The sequence below is a fragment of the Diceros bicornis genome, chromosome 5 (assembly GCF_020826845.1).
Source record: "Diceros bicornis minor isolate mBicDic1 chromosome 5, mDicBic1.mat.cur, whole genome shotgun sequence".
Taxonomy (NCBI): Eukaryota; Metazoa; Chordata; class Mammalia; order Perissodactyla; family Rhinocerotidae; genus Diceros; species Diceros bicornis.
The window spans coordinates 30,203,190-30,225,347 of NC_080744.1; the positions used below are offsets into that span (position 1 = coordinate 30,203,190).

A 22,158-nucleotide genomic window follows, 5' to 3' on the forward strand; every position below is an offset into this window, starting at 1 on the left:
TTCAAAATGTGGTGTCTGCAACTCAGATAGCAACTTCCAACAGAGGGTAAACAGAACAGACTACTTTAGCACTGAATCACAGGTGCACCAAATCACAGGTGCACCAAAAACTTAAAGCTAGAACCCTTTCTGTGGGGTTTTCAAAGGGCTGCCTATCTCTGTAACCAGTCTTTAATTTGGGGTAGAGCCAAATCATTTTTTTTTCTCCTGTAAATTTGTTGGAAAAATTGATGAGATAATGAAAAGGAAATTTTTGCAATTACTGGATAAGTTTCTAAGGTCATGTGATGCTGTGAAAAGCTGTACATTTCCACTCACGAACTTTTATCATACTCTAAGTGTCTAAAAGCAGCTTTAGGAATTGAGAAAAGGAAATAGAAACAATAAGGCATAATAAATTCTGAGGAGCAAAGCCAAATCACAAGCAATGACCACACTGAACTGTAGCTGGCCAGTCATGAAACAAATCACAGGAATGTTGAAAGTGGACAAGCTGTACCATCACCCCACTCTAAGTTAACAAACATTCTCTAACCTATGCCTCAATAAATACTTTAACTAAAATTTGTTCAGAGAGTCGCTACTGTAGTAGTCATGAATAAAGCCTTTGCCTTTAACTTGCCTTTGCCTCTAACTAGACTCAGTTTCCATTTTGTTCATGTGGCAAAAAAATAAATAAGAATTAAGAGACTGAAAAAAGTGTTGAATGGAAACATTTTATTAAATCCAATCCAGCAACAGACTGAAAAATCAAAGATTGGTAATTTGAAGGAAAAGTGGAGAAAAGGAGTAAGTCTGTTAAAGCCAAAAGTCTATGATCTAACTCTGTCCCATTTTGGGAAAACAAAGTTTCTGAATTTTGCTGATTGGTTGGCAGTATCCCGGTAGATGGGTTAGGTAAGCACTAACCTACTGAGTTAGCTGTTGGTGTTCCACTTCAAGTGAGGTTCCAGAGTCTAGGTCGTGTCGCTCATTCAGGTCTACACAGGTGTCTGCAGGGCTAGTTGGCCAAGATAATTTTCAAAAAATTAAAATCATGATGCTCATACAAAGTCGTTAATTAATGAGGGAATAGTAAGATGTTAAAACCAGTTCAAATGGGGATTTGACTTACAGAGAATTATATTCTCCATTGGACAAAATGTATTTGCACTGCCATGAATAGAAATCATTTCCATTGCTCTGAACAGGAAATATGTACATTATTATCAGTTTCCTACAAGTTAATTTCTATCTCTATAGGGTTGTAAAATAGCCCATTGGAAGACAAAGGCCCATATTTCTAAAGAACCACATAATCCCAGAGGATCCCCTGGACAATGCCCAGTATTCCATTGAAAGAGCACTCAATAATCTCTTTGCCCATTTCCAAGTCATTCTCAATTTTTCCTAACAGAAAATATTTCCCTGTTACCGAGACCAAGACCTGATTAGATTGAGGTAGAGAAGCCTGTCTTTGCTCCAGCGCCATCAAATGATGTTGAAAGGAGAGGAAAATTCTCCTCTGGGACATCCATTGGCCAAATCTAACTGCTTCACTGCAAAGAAACTGGTCTGCAGTATTGAAAATGCTGTCCCAAGGTGATTTGGTTTGAGTGCATTCTGCATGAAATCAAGTTACACTCAGTTGAGTCCTGAGGTCGACCCCATGTGAATCGAGTTTCTCTATTTGACCCCGATATCACAGAGATAAACAGAAACATTGTCAATGTGTTTTGCAGTGCCTTCACCTCAGACACTCTTGCTGTACAAGCAGAATGTAATATTTAAGTGGGAGGAGGAGGTTGTCTAGAAAGAGCTATCCCTATAAAGAACTGTCAAGTCACAAATTCTTGAAATGTAAAACTGTTTTGCTCCAGACATGGATATAATTATTAAACAATGCACTTACATAACATTGACAGATTATCAGGAAAAAATAATCAAATTAAAAGTCATAAAAAAAACTGTGCATATACAGAAAGTATAAGAATCTTATCAGAAAAACTGTAGAACAGATTATAAAAATGTAAATCGGGACAAGAAAAGTTTCTTTATTTTTTCCTCTCGATCTTTCTCTTGCTAGAAAAAATAATGGAATTCTCTGTCTTTGGAGCTTGGTGCAGCTATAGGAATAACTGTTTATAAACACAATTTTCTCTCCTCTTCCTTTCCCACTAGCCTAGCAAATCACAAGTAATAAATATCTTACTTGAGGGTTATTTCTTCCCATTTCTAACTTGTGACCTCTAGAAAGTTAAAACCCAGTAGGAGTGCAGCAGTATGTACGGTTCATACAGATAAAACACAGAAATAAGATAAAAAGTCAGAGAATATAGAGTAACTAATATTTGAATATATTGAAAATATAGAAAGGAATAGCTGACATGAGGGAGAACAAGAATGGTAAAACTAAATTACCAAATACATCATCATTTGGCCTCTAACCAGACATGACTGACTTAACAACATAAACTAACTGACAAAATCTTTCTCATTTTAGCTTTAAAATCAACAAAAATTCTCTTCTGGCAAAGGAAATTGGATAAATGCCAAGGCTATTGATGGGAAGTGGTAAGAATGGAGCTGGAAAATGCTCTGTTTTGATGATATTTTTTCCCTTTTTAGAATAGGAGTACACTTTAAGGGAAAAATATTAACTTTTCTTTGAAAGATAATTATATGAATGTAATGTAGCTAGACAAAATGTTTACGCGAATTGGTGAAAATGTTTGTTTGTTTTTAAAAAAGCCTGGGTGCGTTTTGTAATTCTAGGGTAATTGCTGGATTTTGAGTATACTACATTTTAAAGGTCTTAAAACTAATTGAATCATGTTATCACAAATCGAGTTATTCATTAAGATCATTAGCTTGAGGGTTTCAGGTTTGCGGTATTAAAAAAACTAAAAACTTACTGAGTGGTAACTAATTCAATAAAAGATAGAAGGATTCTCTTACCTCAGTGACAAGACTCAAATTGATTCTTTAGGGTTAGAGATCAAATAAAAATAAGAGACAAAGACTAAACTGCAGACACATGCCAGAAAACAGTGTCTAGCTTCATTTGAATTTTGATTTAAGGCTGCTGGCACCATGGTTTCTGATCTGAGAAAGTGAAACAAATAGCCACCCACTCCCATATTTTCTAAAGTCAAGATGACTTTTAAAATTCACATTACAAATGTTAAAAGTTTGCACATTTGGGGACTTTTTACACTAAGTATTTTAGTTTATAATACTAGAAAAAATATGGTAATTTTTTTTTAAATTCTAAGTTTAGGAAATTCCTAAATAAAGTATTCTAAAGCACTCATTAATAAATTGAAAGATTTTTATACGGAAATATCCTCCTCAAATAAAGAAATCTGCCATATTGTTAGTAAATAGTATTATTGACTTACTGCAGCAAGGGACAACACAAACAATTTTAAAATAGGACTTAATTAGGGGAAGTGAGAGCCTGGTTTTATTTGGCTTATGGGTTGACTTCACAAGTTCTTGAAGCAGACTATCAGAAAAAAGACAAATCTTTGGATCGGTTGATGTCTTAAGGCTAGTTGATGCAGGCATGACAAGGTTTGGGCGAAGAAGGAAGTGTTATGTGAATCACAAGATATTCCCTGATTGTAGTGACACAATTGATGGAGATGGTTGTTCCAGTTCTCAGTCTTGCATAACTGATAACTATGCTTTGGCCAAACCGAGGGTCAGAAAAAAAGTAGCCTCACTCTTGATCTACATCATTGTCAGGATCTCTAGATGGCATCATTGTCACAGAAACAACAGTTTGAAGTCCAATTAGGGACTGATCTCCATGCTCCTTTTGTCAAATGATGGGTTTTTGGATGATGTGATATGACAGTAGCTAAATAGCAGCATTTACAACTTTGGAAATTACTTGCAGTTACAATGTACAGAAATTGAAGAGCAGAATAATGATTAAACATTGCAGAATGCTTCAGAGAAATCATTTAAAATTATGAAACTCAGAATAAAATTACATGTCCCTGAATCTATATACCTACCTTAGTGAGCCAGGTAGAACTTTTTTTTTTGTTTTCAGTTTAGAGATTAATTGTTCCATCTGTCTCATATATTTATCAAAGTGCAACAAAAAATGTAGGCAGTAACACAGGCATAACTTACTTAGCTAATAGAAAGTCCTAAGCTATTTGGTTGTCCATTAAAACACAGGCTAAAATGTGTAGACTTGTTTATTGAGCCTCAAGAGCTGTCAGAGTCATTTATAACTTTGGCTAAGGTTAATACAAATTTCTGTCCATGTCTTCCAATTAATAATCCCCCTAGAAGAATCTCTACTTGGATGGATCCATAAAAAGTAAATCAGTGATGCTCTGGGAAATTCTCCAAGTTATAGGTCCTACAAGGGTTTCTTGGGAGGATGAGGAAAAAAATATTCATACCTGTTGATAAGACTGAGTGTATTACATGAGTTCCTTGTAGTATTTGGCCATATCTGCTTGCAACAGAGCGGAGTCTAAGATCAGATGATATTCTTAGATGCACAGATTGGCCTGTTACTAACCTGTAGAGAGAGACTATCAGCCAGGGAAGTTCAAATACTTCTGAAAGTTTGACTAATTTTAACTTGAGAATTCCATTTGTCTTTTCTATTAGGCCAGAAGATTGGAGACAGTGTGGATAGTGGAGTTTTTGTGTAAGGGATAATATCTTACAGAGCTCTTTAATGAGAGTCTCGTGATTCACCAGGTGGGAAAGATGAAACAGTAAATTTTCACCCGTGTCAAAGCCATAGATCTTTTAACAGAGAAAGACTTTGACTATTCTGAAAACAAGCAAAAAAAATACATACATATATATATATATATATTCATATCGCCTTGCAGGGTGTGATAATAGGAAGTCAATTTGGAAGTATTCAAATGGGCTATGAGATTTTGGATCCCACATATGTCCAATCTTGAGAGTTTTGCAGGATTTTATTGTTGGAAGACGAGGCATGTATTAGAGGTGTTCAAAGTTATTTTTCTAAAATTTCCCTGGAAGTTTGATTTAGAATGATGGCCAACTTTTTTCTTACTATGGTGGATGAGCTCACATAGAATCATAGCAAGATTCTACTTTAAGTCATCTAGGGCTACAAGACAGGTTATCGTGGAAATTCCAGAGATTATCTTCATGAAATTTACATCCATATCATTGTCAATATTCTTTTTTTGACGTTGGAAACTAATTTTGGCATTCTGCAATGACCTTGTTGAACTCTTCCAAAGTCCCATTTGAGGGAAGTATTACAGGTGCAAGCACTTTTGTAAAGACTTGATACTATTACTCCCTGCTCTATAAAAAAGGTAAGAGGATTTAACTTTCATTTGTATGACTGGCTTTCAGTGTTTGCCTGTAAATCAGCCTGCAGGAAATTCTTGATGACAGCTCCAGTTGGTCTCACTCTTATTTTGAACAGTAACTACCCAAGGTTAAAACTGGAATCAACCAGTCCAAAGTATTTCCTCATGAATTATGCAGAGAATTAGGGATTGCCATTATAAGCGCCATTTTTAAAGGGTACAGCAATAGCTTGTGAAAGCATCCTAGTATCCCCAGTGGTACCAAACTCAGAGATTGACCCAAACTCATTCAATGAATGAAGGATCTGCAGACCACTCAGATATACTTTCCTATCAGGGAGGATGATAAAATGTATAATGATCTCTGGATTCACCAAAGACACGCTAAGAAAAAGGCAATACAATTTTGAGACTAAAAATAATGGTCATTAGAATTCTTTTAGAGGTCAAGTATAAGGCAAATAAATTACCACCAGTGATTATGGTTTACATAGGCTAGCAAAATGCCTTTGTCAAGGATCAACATCAAAAATCTATGAAAAATACTGAGAATTAACAGATTTTTTATGTTATTTGACTATTTTAGTAGCTTCTTTCATTATTACAGCATTTGTTACAAAAAATATAAAAATTACAGATAAGTGCAAGAAGATAATAAAAAACCACCTATATCCACCCCCCAGGGAGAAATATCACTATTAATATTTTGGCTTATATACTTCCATTATTTTAAAAATAGATCAAATTTTAAATCTTGTTTTGTTACCTCCTTTTCCACTTATTAATCTTCTTGAGCAACTTTCCATGTTATTAAATATACATTATCTAACAGCTGAGCTATATGTATATAACATAATTCCACTATGTTCATAAATAATTTATTTAACTCAGAATTGTTTTACCATCAACAAGGAACTGACATAAATATAAGGGAAAAAGCAACTGGATTTTGAGCAGGGGAACAACAAAATCTGGCTTACACTGTTAAAGGATCACTTTGGCTGCTGCATTGTGAATAAACTTCTGGGCCTCAAAGATAGAACCAGGGAGATTATTAGAAGCTATTGCAATAATCCAAGCAAGAGATGATGGTGACTTAAATCAGAGTGAGAAGGGTAGAGGTAGTGAGGAGTGGTTATATTCTGGATACATCCAGATGATGCATGGTGAAATTTCCAGGGCTATATATAACCCTGGCCATTTGGAGACTCAGAAATAGTACACCACAGTGTGGAGGGTTCATGTGAAAATAAACAAAAAATATGCCAAATCTACAAAGTTATGAAAGGTACTGATAGAATAAATATACAATTAGTTACCAAATTTAGTAAGGATTCTAGAACAAAGAGGCATTTGAAGCTTTAAGAAGGGAGTCTGAGGGAAATAAAACGTAATATCTCACACAACACGTGGAAAGCTATGGAACTCAATAGCACAAATAGTGGTATAGGCTGAAAACGCTGTCATAACCTAGCAGGAAGTTTTGAGTGAAGAGGGCATAATATTCACCTTATTTTTTAAAAAATCTAAGTTATTGGCCTCGCTAGACAATGTGTCCAAATTATCAACCAAAACACATCCAAAAAGGTAAATACAGAGCAAAATACTAAAGCAAGAGAAATATTAATTTCTACCACTAGTTAGAAAAATTTCAACTTAGTCATTTTCAGGCCTGCATGTGTCCAAGACACAAAATGTCTCCTTGCTATGGTTGGCTACATTGACCAACTAACCAAGGGCAGACCAGATTGCACTTGAGCAAAGATTCAGATATATTCATAAAGAGTATATTAGCTGCTTATACTACAATGAATGGCAAATGGTACAGGGAAGTCATTCCGTGTTGTGTGCATTTATCATTCCAAGATATCTAGAACTGTGATAGAAGTCTGCGTGTACTCAACTGAAGACACAGAGAGACGAATATTGGAATATTACAACCAAGTATCAGTTGTATCTCTATTTGAGAAGCTTACCATGCATCTTTAAGTTAGGCAGAGAAGAAGTTCCTCCTATGTAACGTCTCTTTATAGTATATAGCCAGGGTGAATTAAACATTGAGAAATATTTAGCTCTGAAATTAAAGAGCTAATAATTGTCAAGACTATAGTAAAACAACTCTACTGTCATTGAAACCTACTGATTATCAGAAATCTTAGCAAAAAGGAAATTACAAATTCCCACTTCCACCCATAGCCAATAGGTAAAGAACTCCTATACTCAAAGTTTTATAGGACTGAGTGAGGAGGGAAAAAGTATTTAAAGCAGTATTCAAACGATTTCTTGAGCGCTAGCATTAAAAATACATAAAGAACCATGATATTCCATCAACACTCTCCAAAAGCTGAAGGAAGATATGCTTCAATCTAGAATTTAAGAGAAAACAGCACTGGAGTATCAATAAATGAAATAATGTAAGCAAAAGAAATGTAACAATAAGGGACCTATATTAACTGCTGTGTGAGTAAATCAGTACAAAATCTAATATCCAGCTAGATTTAGTGGAATATTATTTATTTTAACTATGGCCAACCTTTGTTTGTCATATAAACCACCAAAGGTCTGAGCTTCAAAAATTACTGTAGAGAAGTAATAATAACCTCAATTAAAAGTGATCAAAAATTTTTGTTAAAAAACAAACATAGGGCTCCCCCAAAAATCTATTTTGCTGAATTGATGACAAATTCCAGTTCTTCCTGTCCTGATCTATACACTGGTTCATCATGGTAACTCGTGGTCAACTTCTTTTGCACTGTAGTGCCTTATTATTCCATGTGCTAGATCCTCATCCAGATAAATTATTCAGCCAAACAGCTAATTAGACCTTATTGTTGCTTTTCCCATAATGTAGTTTCTGTTACTTTTCTTAATTAAAGGCCATTAAAGTTACAATGACCCTTTAACATTTGCTCTCTGAACACCAACGTTTGTTTTGTAGATTTACATGAATTTGGTCAGCCTCCCAGAAGAAATTATTATCATTTTAAAGTTTATAGTTCAAGAAACAAAAAGAATGACTATCCTACTAATAAACCCCATCAAAATAAACCAGTAAGTACATGAAGTGAACTTCTGGTTCAGCACATTTAATACGTCTATGGCATATCTAAATTTTCTAAGACATGCTATTTGAGAATTCAGTATCTCTCTTGTTTGGCCATTCTTATACTTTATCAATTTGACAGTTCAAAACTTCCTCCCTGCTTCCAACTAAACTTTCTAGTTCTTTATTTTAAGCCTATATCCACTTGTCTATGCTCCGTGAAAGTGAAATAAATATGTTATCAAGAACTCTTATAGGTACACCCTTACTGTGCTTGAATTAAGCAACCAAATTAAGTTGTCCCCTCCTTTCACCTTTCCTCTTAAGATCAATTTCCATACTCCTGGATTCCTAAATTTGTTGTTTTCTTTGAACCTTATCTAAATCTATTTGACATTGTGGTGGCCAAAACTAGAGAAGGAGTGAAAAAAAACAACTAAATGCCAAATAAAAATAGATCCTGGCAGAAGGGTTAATTCCCCTTTAATACCACTAAAGCATTTTTTTCTACATCACAGGTGAAAATGATGGTAGATATATAATTAGACATGCATAATTAGAAGTGAAGTGCATCTCAGAAAGACAGTTTACCAGTCAATCCTTCTCCAAATTCCATGTGCATCATTTGATTTTAATACCAAGAAATACCACAGAAAACTAGTCTCTAGTGCATTTCTTCCTTTTTAAACTTTTATGTAAATACAAAAATAAAACAGAGCAAGTTGTCTTGACTTCTACCTGTCGTGGGTTATCAATGTCCCTCCACTGTAATGAAAAAGATTTATGAGATAAAAAGTAAATAAATCCTTTTCTAAGTCATCATTTGAACCCCCAAATCCCTTGCCAAATCAACAACAATGTGTGCTGACAGTGGCTCTCCTCCATAGCTTTAGTTTCACCCTGGAAATCTAATACACACGTCTAGGACCAGGAAAAGTCAAAGTCAGTAGTTTGCCTTTCTCCACAATCTACAGCCCCTTATATACTCCCTAATGTGATCTATTCCTTCTTCCCTACAGTATAACCTTCCAAACCACAAGCAAGAATCTATTTGATGTCTACAAATGGATATTCTGCTACTAAGACTATTTTTCTGAAACTGAGTTTAATAGATCAAGTCCATTTTTTTTTCTATCGTTGTCTTCACTTTTCATCTTTCTACCTACCAGTTCCCAGACCACAACATCTTCAGCAAATTAGAAAACCATAGTGATTGAGCTTCTGCTTGTGCCACTGCTACCATATAAAAAGCTGAAAGAATTTAAAAAGGTAATTAATAAATAGCACTGGAGAATAGTGACCAGGTGCTGCTGAGGAGACCTGGGTTTGCTAACTTAGCTGATGTGGTCAGGGGAATTGCCCCTCAAAACCAATAGTTTGATAAGAACAAGTGAAAGAAAAATCTTGTAATGAGTCACTGGAGAGGAAACAAAACTGAGACTGGATGCTTTAAGAGCATCACCTTTGACAATTTTACCTGTCAATTCTGACTCAATCATTGGTGGTTTCAAATGAGGCAGAATTCCTGGGGGGTGTGAAGACATTTAATCAGAATCATGTGGCTTTCACTATAAATTTCAATCAGCTTAAGCAAATTTAATGCTGAATAGGCAGGAGAAATTGCTTGAACTTCTTTCACATTAAAGAAAATAGCATGAGAGAGATTGACAGGATGGACTATTGTTCATGTTGGGTGGTCAAAGTAACTGAGATCTGAAGGATGAGGAGGTGCCAGCATGGGACCTGAAGAATATTTCCAGCAGAAGGAACAGCAGACAAGGCCTGGATGCAGGAGAGAGCCATTCCTCTTTTCAAATTCAAAATCTGCTCAAAGCTCTCCTTTTCCAGAAGCCTCTTAGGATTGACACCCAGCGCCTATCAATTATTCCATATCTTTTCGGCACTTTCAGAATCTCCACCCAAGCAAACCCAGCAAGAAAATAGGCATAAAAATAAAATCAATGAAAGATTTACTTTATAAGAGAATCATCCCATTGAATAATCCCTTTTCAAAAGGGACTCCTTCCATAGATATGAAATAATGTCCAGCACAGAGTAGACCCTCAATAAATGTTTAAGAATGAATGATTATATTGATTAAAATGAAGGAAACAGATGTCCACAATTCACTTTGAAATGCATCAAAAATGTGCACAGCTAGATGGATATATGTATGATAAAGCTTAATGTTTTTTCCAGTTTTATTGAGATATAATTGACACATAATATTTTATAAGTTTAAGATGTACAACATAATGATTTGATATATGTATTTATTGTGAAATGATTACAACACTAAGTTTAATTAACATCCATTACTTCACATACAATTTTTTTTCTTGTGATGAGAACTTTTAAGATCTTCTCTCTTAGTAACTTTCAAATACACAATACAGTATTGCTAACTATAGTCACCATGCCTGTGCATTAAATACTCAGAACTTATTTATCTTACAGCTGGAAATTTATACCTTTTGACCACTTTTACCCATTTCACCCACCCTTACCCTTCACTCCTGGTAACCACCAATCTGTTCTTTGTTTCTATGAGTTTGGGGTTTTTTTAGATGCCAAATATAAGTGAGATCATACAGTGTTTGTCTTTCTCCGTCTGATTTATTTCACTTAACATAATACCCTCAAAGTTCATCTATATTGTCACCAATGGTAAGATTTCCTTCTTTCTCATGGCTGAATACTATCCCATTGTGTATATAAACCACATCTTCTTCTTCTATTCATCTGTCGATGCACACTTAAGTGGTCTCCATGTCTTAGCGATTATAAATAATGCTGCAATGAACATGGGGATATAGATATCTCTTTGAGATAGTGATTTCATTACCTTCAAATATATATTCAAAAGTGGAGTTGCTGGATTGTTGGTTAGTTCTAGTTTTAAGTTTTTGAAGAATCTTCATACTGGTTTTGTAGTGGCTACATCGATTTACATTCCCACCAACAGTGCAAAAGTACGTGTTCCATTGTCTTTTTGATAATAGTCATTCTAACAGGTATGAGGTGATACCTAATTGTGGTTTTGATTTGCATTTCCCTGATGATTAGTGATGTTGAGCATCTTTTCATGTACCTGTTGTCCATTTGAATATCTTCTTTGGAAAAATATTTACTCAGGTCCTTTGCCCATTTTTAAATTGGATTATTTGGATTTTGAATTGTATGAGTTTCTTATATATTTTGGATATTAACCCCTTATCAGATATGTGGTGTATAAATATTTTCTCTCATTCTGTAGGTTGCCATTATGTTTTGTTGATTGTTTTCTTTGCTGTACAGAAGCTTTTTAGTTTGATATAGCCCCACTTGTATATTTTTTGCTTTTGTTGCTTGTGCTTTGGGTGTCATGTCCAAAAAATCATTGCCAAAACCCATGTTAAGAAGTTTTTTCCCTATGTTTTCTTACAGGAGTTTTATGGTTTCAGGTCTTACATTTAAGTCTTTAATCCATTTCAAGTTAATTGCTGTGAGTGATATAAGATAGGAGCCTAATTTCATTCTTTTACACATGAATATCCAATTTCTCAGGATTATTTATTGAAGAGACTGTCTTCAGATTGGTAGACTCTCTCCAGTGAGTTAATGGTAGAATCTAAGTGGGGGATATGCAGGTATTCACTAAAAAATTCTTTCATCTTTGCAGTATGTTTGAAATGCTTTCAAAATAAATATTACAGAAGGAAGGAATATATCTAATAAAATGATAATATGTTACCAAAAATGGTATACAATGTACAATCTCTAAAATGACACCTAAAGCCATTAGAAAAAAAAAGTCCATTAGATTGTAAGTCCCTTGAAAGCTAGGATTTAGACATGGAGTTTATTCATTCAATCCATTTTTGACCATTTCCCATGTGCTAGTCCTAGACAAGGTGTTTAGAGCCCAGTGAGGAGACATATCCATGCAAACAAAACATTTTCATCTAAAGTGGATAATAGCTGTACTAATGCATGTTCAATGCAGTGGGTAGGAACATAGAAACGAGAACTCCTAAATCTATCTGGGGGTATCTGAGAAGACTTCCCAGGGGAAGTAGCATTTGAGTAGAGACTTAAGAGCTTGAAAGAGGAATGGCGGATGGGGATGAGGGTGCCTGGGAAGACATTTCAGCAGGAATTAACAGCCTGCGGCATGAGATATGGCATGTTTGGCATGTTTGAGAAACTGTAGTAATTTAGTACTTATGGAACATTACGTGCAGGGTAAAGAGTGGTAGGAGAAGAGACAGAGAACTTTTAAAAAATATTGTGCCCACCCCAGACCAATTAAATTAAAATCTCTGAAAGATGGGCCAAGATTCTCAGTATTTTTCGAAAGCACCACAGGTAATTCTGTTGCACAGCTACTGTTGAAAACCACTGTTCTACTCTATGCTCTTCTTTGTACTCCCATGACATCTATGCATACTTTTATCACCACACTTATCTCATGACATTGAAACTGTTTCTCTCTCAATGTCCTACAGAGTAGAAGCTCCTCAATGGCAGGGATGTTTTCTTATTTTTCTCTGTATATCTCCAGTGCCTTGCACATTTTCTGTCACATAATAGATCTCTATACATATTTATTGAACTGAGAAAAACTGAAATATGTAGGATAAAATTAGACCAAAGCTAAAATCCTGACCTCTCCCAATGTCTCCCCAAAGGCCATTCATGTCCATGACCTACAAACTCCCTTTCAAGTACCTATGAAGATAGAGCATATGCCTTATGAAACAGACCTATAATCAGTCAGCTCAGGGGTATATTATCCTTAACCCCTGGAGTAGTCTGAAACAGAGATATTTCAAACAATGTAATCATCTGTTTCATTTTAAATGGAAAAAAGTGTATAATATATTAGAGTTAATAAAATATTAATTTTTAATATGTACAAATCATACTTTGAAAACAAAATCTCACAGAATGACTTGATAGCAGGATAAATCATTGATTGATATTTTTAACTTATAAAATAATTTTTAATTGTACAGAAAGCACATGAATCTATTCTCATTTTAAAAATTAGAACATACAAATAAGGCCAAAGACCCTTAACCCTTAAGATAATGACCCTTAACCCAGGGCGCTACTCTCTTCCTAGAGGTAAACATCATGTGGTATGTATTCTTCCAGAACTTGTTTATGCTTTACATTTATATCTGTTTACCTACGTAATGCACATGTGTCTAGTTTATTTCTTTTCATTGTTTTACAGATATTTCAAGGTATTAAGTCCAGTTGGGTAGAGATGTCATATTGAAATGGGTAATTGAAGAGAGTTGATGGAAAGAATTATATACAAGAGTTTGGGCATGGTTATGAGAACCAACAAAGGACTGTAAAGGAACCCAAAGCTGGCAAGAGCAGTGAGCTGTTATCATCCCTGGAGCTACAGAGAGATGGTGAAGGAGTGGTTTCTAGGACCACAAGTAAAAACTATAACTGCAGAAGAGAGTGATCCAACAGGAAGTGTGAACAGGAAAATGACACAACATGCTTCTGCAGCTTATCACAGGCTTATAATGTATCCTGTAGTACAGCATGTCATCATCCCATGGTGTGGTGCCCCAGCTAGTGTTGTAACTGCACCCCAGCAGGTCATTCCACTAATCTATCAAGTCAGTCAATTGTAAATGATAGAGCATGTAGCTAGACTAATGACCTCCTTGTGTGTTAAATTCATAATTATACTTCATTTGCTGTAAAATGTGTCCCCTGGTCAGACACAATGTTTGGGAGATAACATGGTAATTGATAAGGCATTCTACAAATCTGCAAATGAGGAGGCTGACAGACATTTTGAGGGTGTATCACTCAAAGTTTGGTCAGAGAAGTAGAACCACTATGAGTGATTTAGAATAAGGGATTTCTTATAGAGATTAGACTTTATGCAATGGTGGAAACTGTTAAGCAATCTATGTATGACTGCTGCCACTGAACCTCATGCTAGGCCTGAAGCCTACAGAACCAGCAGTCTGGTAGGGAAAATGGACAGGAAGTGGAGGAGACCAAGGACAAGCTAGAATTGTGTCTGTCTCCCATTGCTTCCAATTTTGAAGATGCAGGTGACCTACTGAATAAGCTGATGCCCTTCATCATAAAGATGCACTTACACCAGGCCCAGGACGTGGAGGAACTGAAGGTGAAGATACAGTAGGAGCTAGAGGAGCTGCAGAGCCAAGTTGCTGTCCCACACCAGCAAGGTGAGCCAGTAACATGAATTTGTAATGCTACTTGCCCTATACTGGCCTTCAGACCAAAAATTGCTACTGTTTCACTTCCATTTTCTGAATTTCACATAAACGTTTCTTGTGGGAAACCCTAATATGGAAATACACATGGAAGGGAATGCCAAAAACATAGTTCTGGTTTAGGTAAATGATACAGTATGAAGCCATGACAGCTGACTAGTAAGGTAAATCCATTGTGAAATATCTATCTATTCCTGATAGGATAAATCACTGCATCTTCCATGATAAAAGAGGTCCAATGTAATCAATGTGCTACCAACTAGTTAGCTAATCTCCCCAAGAAATGGTGCCAAATTGGTTTCAGCCATTGGCATGTTGGGACTCAGCAATGGTAGTAGATGAACCAACTTTGTTGAAAGGAAGTCAACAAATTCTGCCCAATTTCGTCTCATATTTTGCCTTTTTCAGCCTAATAATCTTATGATGCATTCACATACATGTTTCCCAGACTCTAATCAATATTAGCAAGATCCTAAAATTCTTTTAGTTAAAACTGTACATTACCAGAGCAGTCCTTGTACTTCTCTGCCCAGATTATGTTGGGACTTAACTTTTGTTATGGTCCTAAAGAGAACTGCTCAGGTAAAGCCAAAACTATGTTTTTATGCAAGGAAAGGCTGGTTCATTCAGACTTGAATGGAGGTGCTGCTCCACCAGCAAAAAGGGTAAGGTGTTGGAATATCAAGTGGCGGATATTTAGTTGTATGTGTGTTACATGCCTTGCCTTTCACTTGAACTTCATCCTGTACAAACACGTGATGATTTGAGTAACTGTAGTGTAACTGTCTGCCACATATGATCAAAGTCCAGTATCTTCCAGGTGAGGAAGATATACAGGTATTCCTCAAAATGTGAGCCAACCATTCCCAGAGTACCATTTTGAGGATCTGTTTCTTGAGACTTCTTTTTGTACAAATACTTAAGCTAGGATACCACCAGGAAAAAATTTCACATTCAAATGAAGTAAATGAGGAAAATCTAATGTACAAAGGTATAAGCAATATTAAAGGAAACCAAGAAAGAATGGTAAAGTATCCAGGACTAGCAACAACAGGGAGCCATTACTAACCCCAAAGCTGAAGGGAAATGGGAGGGAACACGACCATAAACCAGAGAAAGAACTGTAGCAGTAGAAGGCTACTACAAAGAGCTGAGGGCTTTGATGGAAGAAATGGGTGCAGTAATTGCCAACACAAAGCTCAGAAGGGAGGAAGTGAAGGAATAAATATCCCGATTTCACTTTCTTCTTGTCCTCCAAATCCCTGTATGGCCTCCATTAGCTACACTCAAGCAGAAGCCAGAGGACAAGAGCTACTAGTTGGTTCAGTGCATAAAGTTTGGTTTTACAGGGCACAGAGCAGAGTGGACGTGATGAAATTTAGATATGGAAAGGCAAGTAGAGAATAGCCATCAGAACAGTTTAACTCTCTCCCATTAGTGGACATTTGGGTTTTTCCAAATGTTTGGGCAACAACAAATATTTTTACATGTCTTCTTATACATGTGTGCTAGTGTTTCCATAGGATATATAACGAAAAGTGGAGTTTCTAGGAAACACTGTATGCATAGTTTCATTTTTAAATATATACTGTTAAATAGTCCCAGGACCACATGAAAGTTCATGACCACCACTGTTTAATTGGTCAATGGAAAGAATACATTCAGATATCTAGTCATAGGAGATACTTACCAATTAGAGCAAAGGATAATTTACATTACCAAATGGACACAGCTTATTGATGCCTTCCTTTCTGCTGAGTTGGTGGAGCTCTGACCAGTAAGGAGTGTAACTACCAGATCAGAGGAGCACTGGATGTCATCATTATAGGGCATCTATCCCTTATGAACCCAGGAATATCTCAACAATATCTTAGTCAATAAACTTACACTCTAACTGTCACATCATTTGGGCCATTTTTCTGGGTTCCAGGACTAGAATGCCACACTATGCATAAAGCCAAGAAACTTTCCAGCCTAGGTCTTGGAAATTATATCTTGTCTCATACAACATATGTGCTTTCAGGCTAGAGAATTTTTTAATTTGAATTCCCCTGATTAATAGAAAAGTTTGACATTATTCATTTTGACTTCTTTATTTTAAACTTCTTAAATGTCTTAAAATATAGACTGCTTCTATGTCTTGTATATCAAATAATTGTATCAGTTAGGGTCCCACTGGAAGAAAATGCCCCATTAAAATGGAGGAAATGAGGGAAATCTAATTTACAAAGGTATCAAATATTTTTATAAATAAGAGGTAATCTGACTTGAGCTTTTCTTAGGTGTTGTCTCTTATAAGATCTGAAGTGGTCACTGTGCCTCAGCCTATTTATAAAACACTGGGCCAAGTCAGAATCATGGAATTGATGAAATCAAGACGTCATGAGGAACACTTACAGGGGGATCCAGTCTGTCTTAGCAACTGATTCCATCAAAACTTGATTGGAACCAGCTTACCCTATTGTTGGTATCCTCATTAGTGAGTTAAATAAGTAATTGACACATGATCCTTTTATATGAGTTATGTTTTTAGCTTTTTGAAAATTATACTTTGACTGCTCTGAAGGTCCCATCAAGATATCCAAGTAGACTTACTTTTTGGAGCCAATAAACTGTTTCCCAAGGAATGTACCTCAAGGGATGTTTAAGCCCAGGCATGACTCTTGGTTCCCATATTGAATCCCAAGCAGCACTAAAACGTTATCTTCACTGACACTCTGATCTCTGTTTTGTGTTTTATGCTTTGGTGATGTTTTGTTTATTTGTTTTGTTTCTGGTTCTTGGCCAAGTTTGGTTCCAATCCTGGTTCACACAGTGCTGATAGGTTCTTCCTCATTGGTGGCAACAGAGATTGTGAATTTGGTTCCAGGATCTGATCATTTGGTAATCTCTCTTGGGCTGGTGGGGACCTATTTTCTATCAGATGAGAGATGATAGAGAATTTGACTTGTTAGTTGGATTTTCTTTTCAATCTGTTTGTCTTATTTCCATTGGAAGGAGATAGAAGTTCCATTTGTGATCCAGTGTGAGATTTTGTGTATTAGCCTATACTTTTAGTTTTTTGGTAAATCTAAGTCTAGATCCTTAGCTGAAATTCTAGAACTGAACCTAGTAGTTTTATGTGTGACTGTATTTCTGTAGTTGAGCAGCCTTTTCCTCTCAGTGTATGAGTGTGAAATATTTTCCTACTTCAATGATATATTAATAAATTAAATCTAAAGCCTCTTGAAGGAGTTCTGTTAGTATTGCTTTCTGGAGGTTGATAAGTGCTGTCTTGAATCTAATATTTCACAAATTCCTTAAAAATAAAGAAAATTGAACTTCTGTTTTATTCATGCCATCTTTTTCAGAAAAACTTTCTCATAGAAATTATGACTCAGACCATTTTTATATAAGAAACCAAATTCAAATAATCAAAACAAATTCTGGGACAAAAGACTGGTTTTATAACTTTTTTATAAAATAGCTATAGGTCTTCTCCCTGATCTTACAAGAAAAGAGTATAAAGCAAGAATTTAAAATTATGCAAAATGTAAAATTATGTGTTCAATCAATTGGAATTATAACTCTGACAGGTTTATAGTGAGTCCACTGAAATATAACTTGTAAGATTCTTAGTTATGTTAAGATTTTGGTTTAGTTTTAATAAAGTAATTAGTGGGATATTCATTAGATAATTTTTAAATAAGATAAAATATTGAAACATTGGTTATGGTGTGTGTATCACTTTACATATAGTTTCATAGAGCGTCTCTAATTTTGGATATGTTAGTAAATGTGTTCATCTTGGCTACTTTAAGAATAACATTTATTCCCTTTAAAAAGGTGGAAATACCAAGTCTGTGCCGGTAGGGGGTTATATTTTGAGTGTTCCTGAGCGTTGTCAATCTACTAAAATAATTATATGACAGACAATTTTCAATTACCACCTTTAGGTTGACAAAGACTCTCCTTGACCAAATGTTAGTCAGGCTCCTCTGAGCTCTCTTCTCCACTAGGTGTCAACCTGGGGCCCATCCTTGCTGGGCTTGCATAGCTCAGTTTTACCATCAACCCTGCTAAGTCGGTTTAGAGAGAAACCCTCACCTTTGATATCTGATAAAATTCCTAAACCCATATTCCTGATATCTGATCACCATGGGCTGTCCTTAGCAAGAATCCTCTTAGGTCAGTTTAGAAAAAGTCTCCCTACCCTTAATGTCTCCTCTTAGCAATTTCCATCCACCAACCCCGTCCCCCCCATGCTCTTTGGCTATCAATTCCTGCTTGTTCTAATCAGATTGAGAATTGAGCCCCATTCTATACTGAGATCTCTTTTCCCCTATTGCAATAATTCCTGATTCAAATCAGTTTTTACCACTTAAACTACTGTCAGACTCTTTTTCTTTTTTTAACAGAATATTGTCTGTGAAATAAACGTTAGTAACTTTGGTTAAAGTCATAAAATAGGTGATTGAGACTGTACTAGAAGTAATTATAGTCAAAAACCACGATTGACTGTGCAAGGTATTAGGATGGGTTTTCTTTTTTTTATGATGGGGGAAAAAAGGATAGATTTATCCTAAGATAAAATGTCTAGTTATTCCAGCGTCTAAAAGAGGAGAGTAAAAGCCAAAACCTAATGGAGCTACAAAGCTGCAGAAGGTTCAAGAAATAAATTTTATTTGCCCTGGCTAAAGTTGTACATATATCTTCAAATAATGAGTCTGAAAAGAAGTAATGATATATGTTAACATTTTAGCTAAGTTTGCACAGCTCAGCTTTCAAGGGTTTATTTTTAAAAACTTAGGAATGCTTTACCACCAAATACTATATTGAAGCAAGACTAGAATTTGTTTTTCTCTCTGCTAGAATAACGTGACAAATTTATCCTAGTACATTCATTCTGCTTTTGACTAAAGGCAGTAAATATTATGCTTTACTTTCTGTAATCTTCCTAGTTAGCAGATATTCTTTAGCTCACAAGCACAATTTTTTGTGCCTTATGCTAACTTTACCTGCTGTTATTTTAAAAATATAGTTAATTGACTACGACAGAGCTAAAATTCCTTCCAGTATATATTTTAAATATATTTTTACTCTGATTGATAGGTAGCTATGCTACAACCATTATTGTTCTCAGATACCTATACTACCTACACTCCTGTTGTGGGTTGATTTGTGTCCACCAAATAGATATGCTGAAATCCTCACCCACAGCACCTGTGAGTGCGACCATCTTTGGGAACAGGGTGTTCACAGGCATAGTCAAGTAAAGATGAAGTCATGCTGAATTAGAGTGAACTGGGAGATATGTCTCTCTGTTCTGGTTGCCTTTAAGAAGCCTGACCTCATGTATTTCCAAAAATTACTTCTTATAAATATTATTCCTTAGGAATTGAGGCCCAAGATTACTATAATCTTTGGTTTTAAATGTAACCCTCTCTTTGTAAAAGTGAATGTCCCTCCCTCCTGAGTGAAAGACAAAAGAGACTCAATATCGGCGTGTAAAATCGAACCAAGGTAGGACAAACACGAACTTCTCTCTGAGTTTGACCATCAATAATGAATGTCAATAATCAATGAAGGCTCTCATAGTACAGACATCACTTAAGAGATCTTCCTGTAATTCACTAGCTGTCTGCACAGTCTCCTCATTGCCACCTTCATTTCTTGATTCCTGAATGTGTAAATGATAGGATTCAGGAAAGGAGTGAGAACTGCATCAAAGATGGCCAGAAACTTATCCAGATGTGTAGAGGGAGATGGCCAAGTATAGAAAAATATCAAAGGACCGAAAAACAGGACTACCACAGTGATGTGAGCTGACAGTGTAGACAGAGCCTTGGATGAACCAGCTGAATAGCGTTTCTGAACAGTGAGAATGATGACGATATAGGAAATGACCAGTATGAAGAAGGAGCCAACAGAGATGAACTCACTGTTGGCTGTGACCATGAACTCTAGTCGGTCAGTGTCTGTGCAGGCAAGTTTGATGAACCAAGGAAGGTCACAGTAAAAGCTGTCCAACACATTTGGACCACAGAAGGGTAAGTTTACCACAAAAGCCAATTGAACTATGGAGTGGATAAGGCCAGTCATCCAAGCAGACACTAAAAAGAAGATGCACATTCTTGGGCTCATGATGGTCAGATAGTGGAGAGGCTTACATATGGCAACATATCTGTCAAAGGCCATGGCTATGAGCAGTACCATCTCGACTCCACCAATGACATGGATGAAGAAGATTTGAGTGATGCAGCCACTAAAGGAGATGACTTTATACTTTCTGAAAAGGTCATAAATCATCTTAGGAGAAGTGACAGAAGAAACTCCCAGGTCAATGAAGGAGAGGTTGGCCAACAGAAAGTACATGGGGGAATGTAAGTGAGGGTCAGAAGTCACAGTGAGTATAATGAGGGAGTTTCCTATCATGCTTGCCACATAAAATGTGGAGGAAAACACAAAGATGAGAAGTTGGATCTCCCAGGAGTTAGTGAGTCCCAGGAATACAAACTCCACCACCACAGAGTGATTTGCTCCATCCATTAACTTTGTCAGTATTGTTACCTGAAAATGTAAATTATGATAATTATTTTAATAAATTGAGAGGTTGAAGTTATGAAAGCCTATTTCTACTTTAGCATTAAAACTGTCCTAATATGCTCATGGCCTCTGGAATGTGATCACAGAGAAATTGGTGACTGCCATGTGGAACTGCTCTCTTCCACCAAATTGTCTGTACATTTAATCCCCTCTGCTTCTTTCCAGGATTGAGGCCATGATACTATTCATGAGGTACAAGATGGTCAACATGAGCAATAGGAATTCAACCCCAAACCATTTGATTTGGGGTTCAAAACTAATATCTGGCCCGAGTCACATAGAGCTAATCACTATTGCAATCTCTTCCAAGCCTATAAAACTTCATCCAGCAGGCAGAACCTTCTTCTCTTCCCTCCTAGTCCCCAATTCTGGGAACATATTCATCTTAAGTATTACTTAAGAGTTTACCAAATCTATGAAGTCTTGCTTTATTATTACTAGCATTCATTTTACTATACCTTGTGTTATAGTGAACTGAATACAGTTCTAACTCGCCAAGTAGACTATAAGCTTCTTGAAGGCAGGGAGTATGACTTATTCATATTTGGACTCCCTGAAGCAATGAAAAAGTGGTCCACAGAGAGATGTAGTTTCATGAATTGTCTATTACCATTTGTATCATATTAATACAGAAGTTGAGAGTGAGTATTTAGAAACTTCTCTAGCAATTTGACATTACAGTGACATCCAAGTTTCTGGTTTTGTTTTTTACAAATGTTAGTCCATGAAATATGGAAATTGAAGAAAAAGGCTTATCCTTTAACACAAGCAATTTGAGAAACACTGTCTTAGGGTACTTAGCATATGATCTGAAAAGCTTAAAACATGAAATACATCACAACGTAGTGGAAACCATTTTGTACAAATGTCTATATAAGGACTGACCACATTCTCCTGTAATTATTTACTCTTATTTAGAGAAACAGCAAAGCTTAGTAGGAAGAAATGGGTTTTAGATTTAGGT

The 22,158-nt window shown here is 35.9% G+C and overlaps 1 protein-coding gene across 1 annotated transcript; it reads right to left on the bottom strand.

Annotated features, from left to right (window-relative positions):
* Positions 1-19,984: 19,984 nt before the first annotated feature.
* LOC131405352 (olfactory receptor 4F3/4F16/4F29-like) lies at positions 19,985-21,146 on the bottom strand. The gene has a single exon (XM_058540414.1). The coding sequence runs from the start codon at positions 21,135-21,137 to the stop codon at positions 20,199-20,201; it is 939 nt and encodes a 312-aa protein (XP_058396397.1). The 5' UTR covers positions 21,138-21,146; the 3' UTR covers positions 19,985-20,198.
* Positions 21,147-22,158: the final 1,012 nt, after the last annotated feature.

What these genes read in the sequence shown, in the direction of transcription:
- LOC131405352 (XM_058540414.1), bottom strand. Translation starts at nt 21,137, where the DNA reads ATGGATGGAGCAAATCACTCTGTGGTGGTGGAGTTTGTATTCCTGGGA.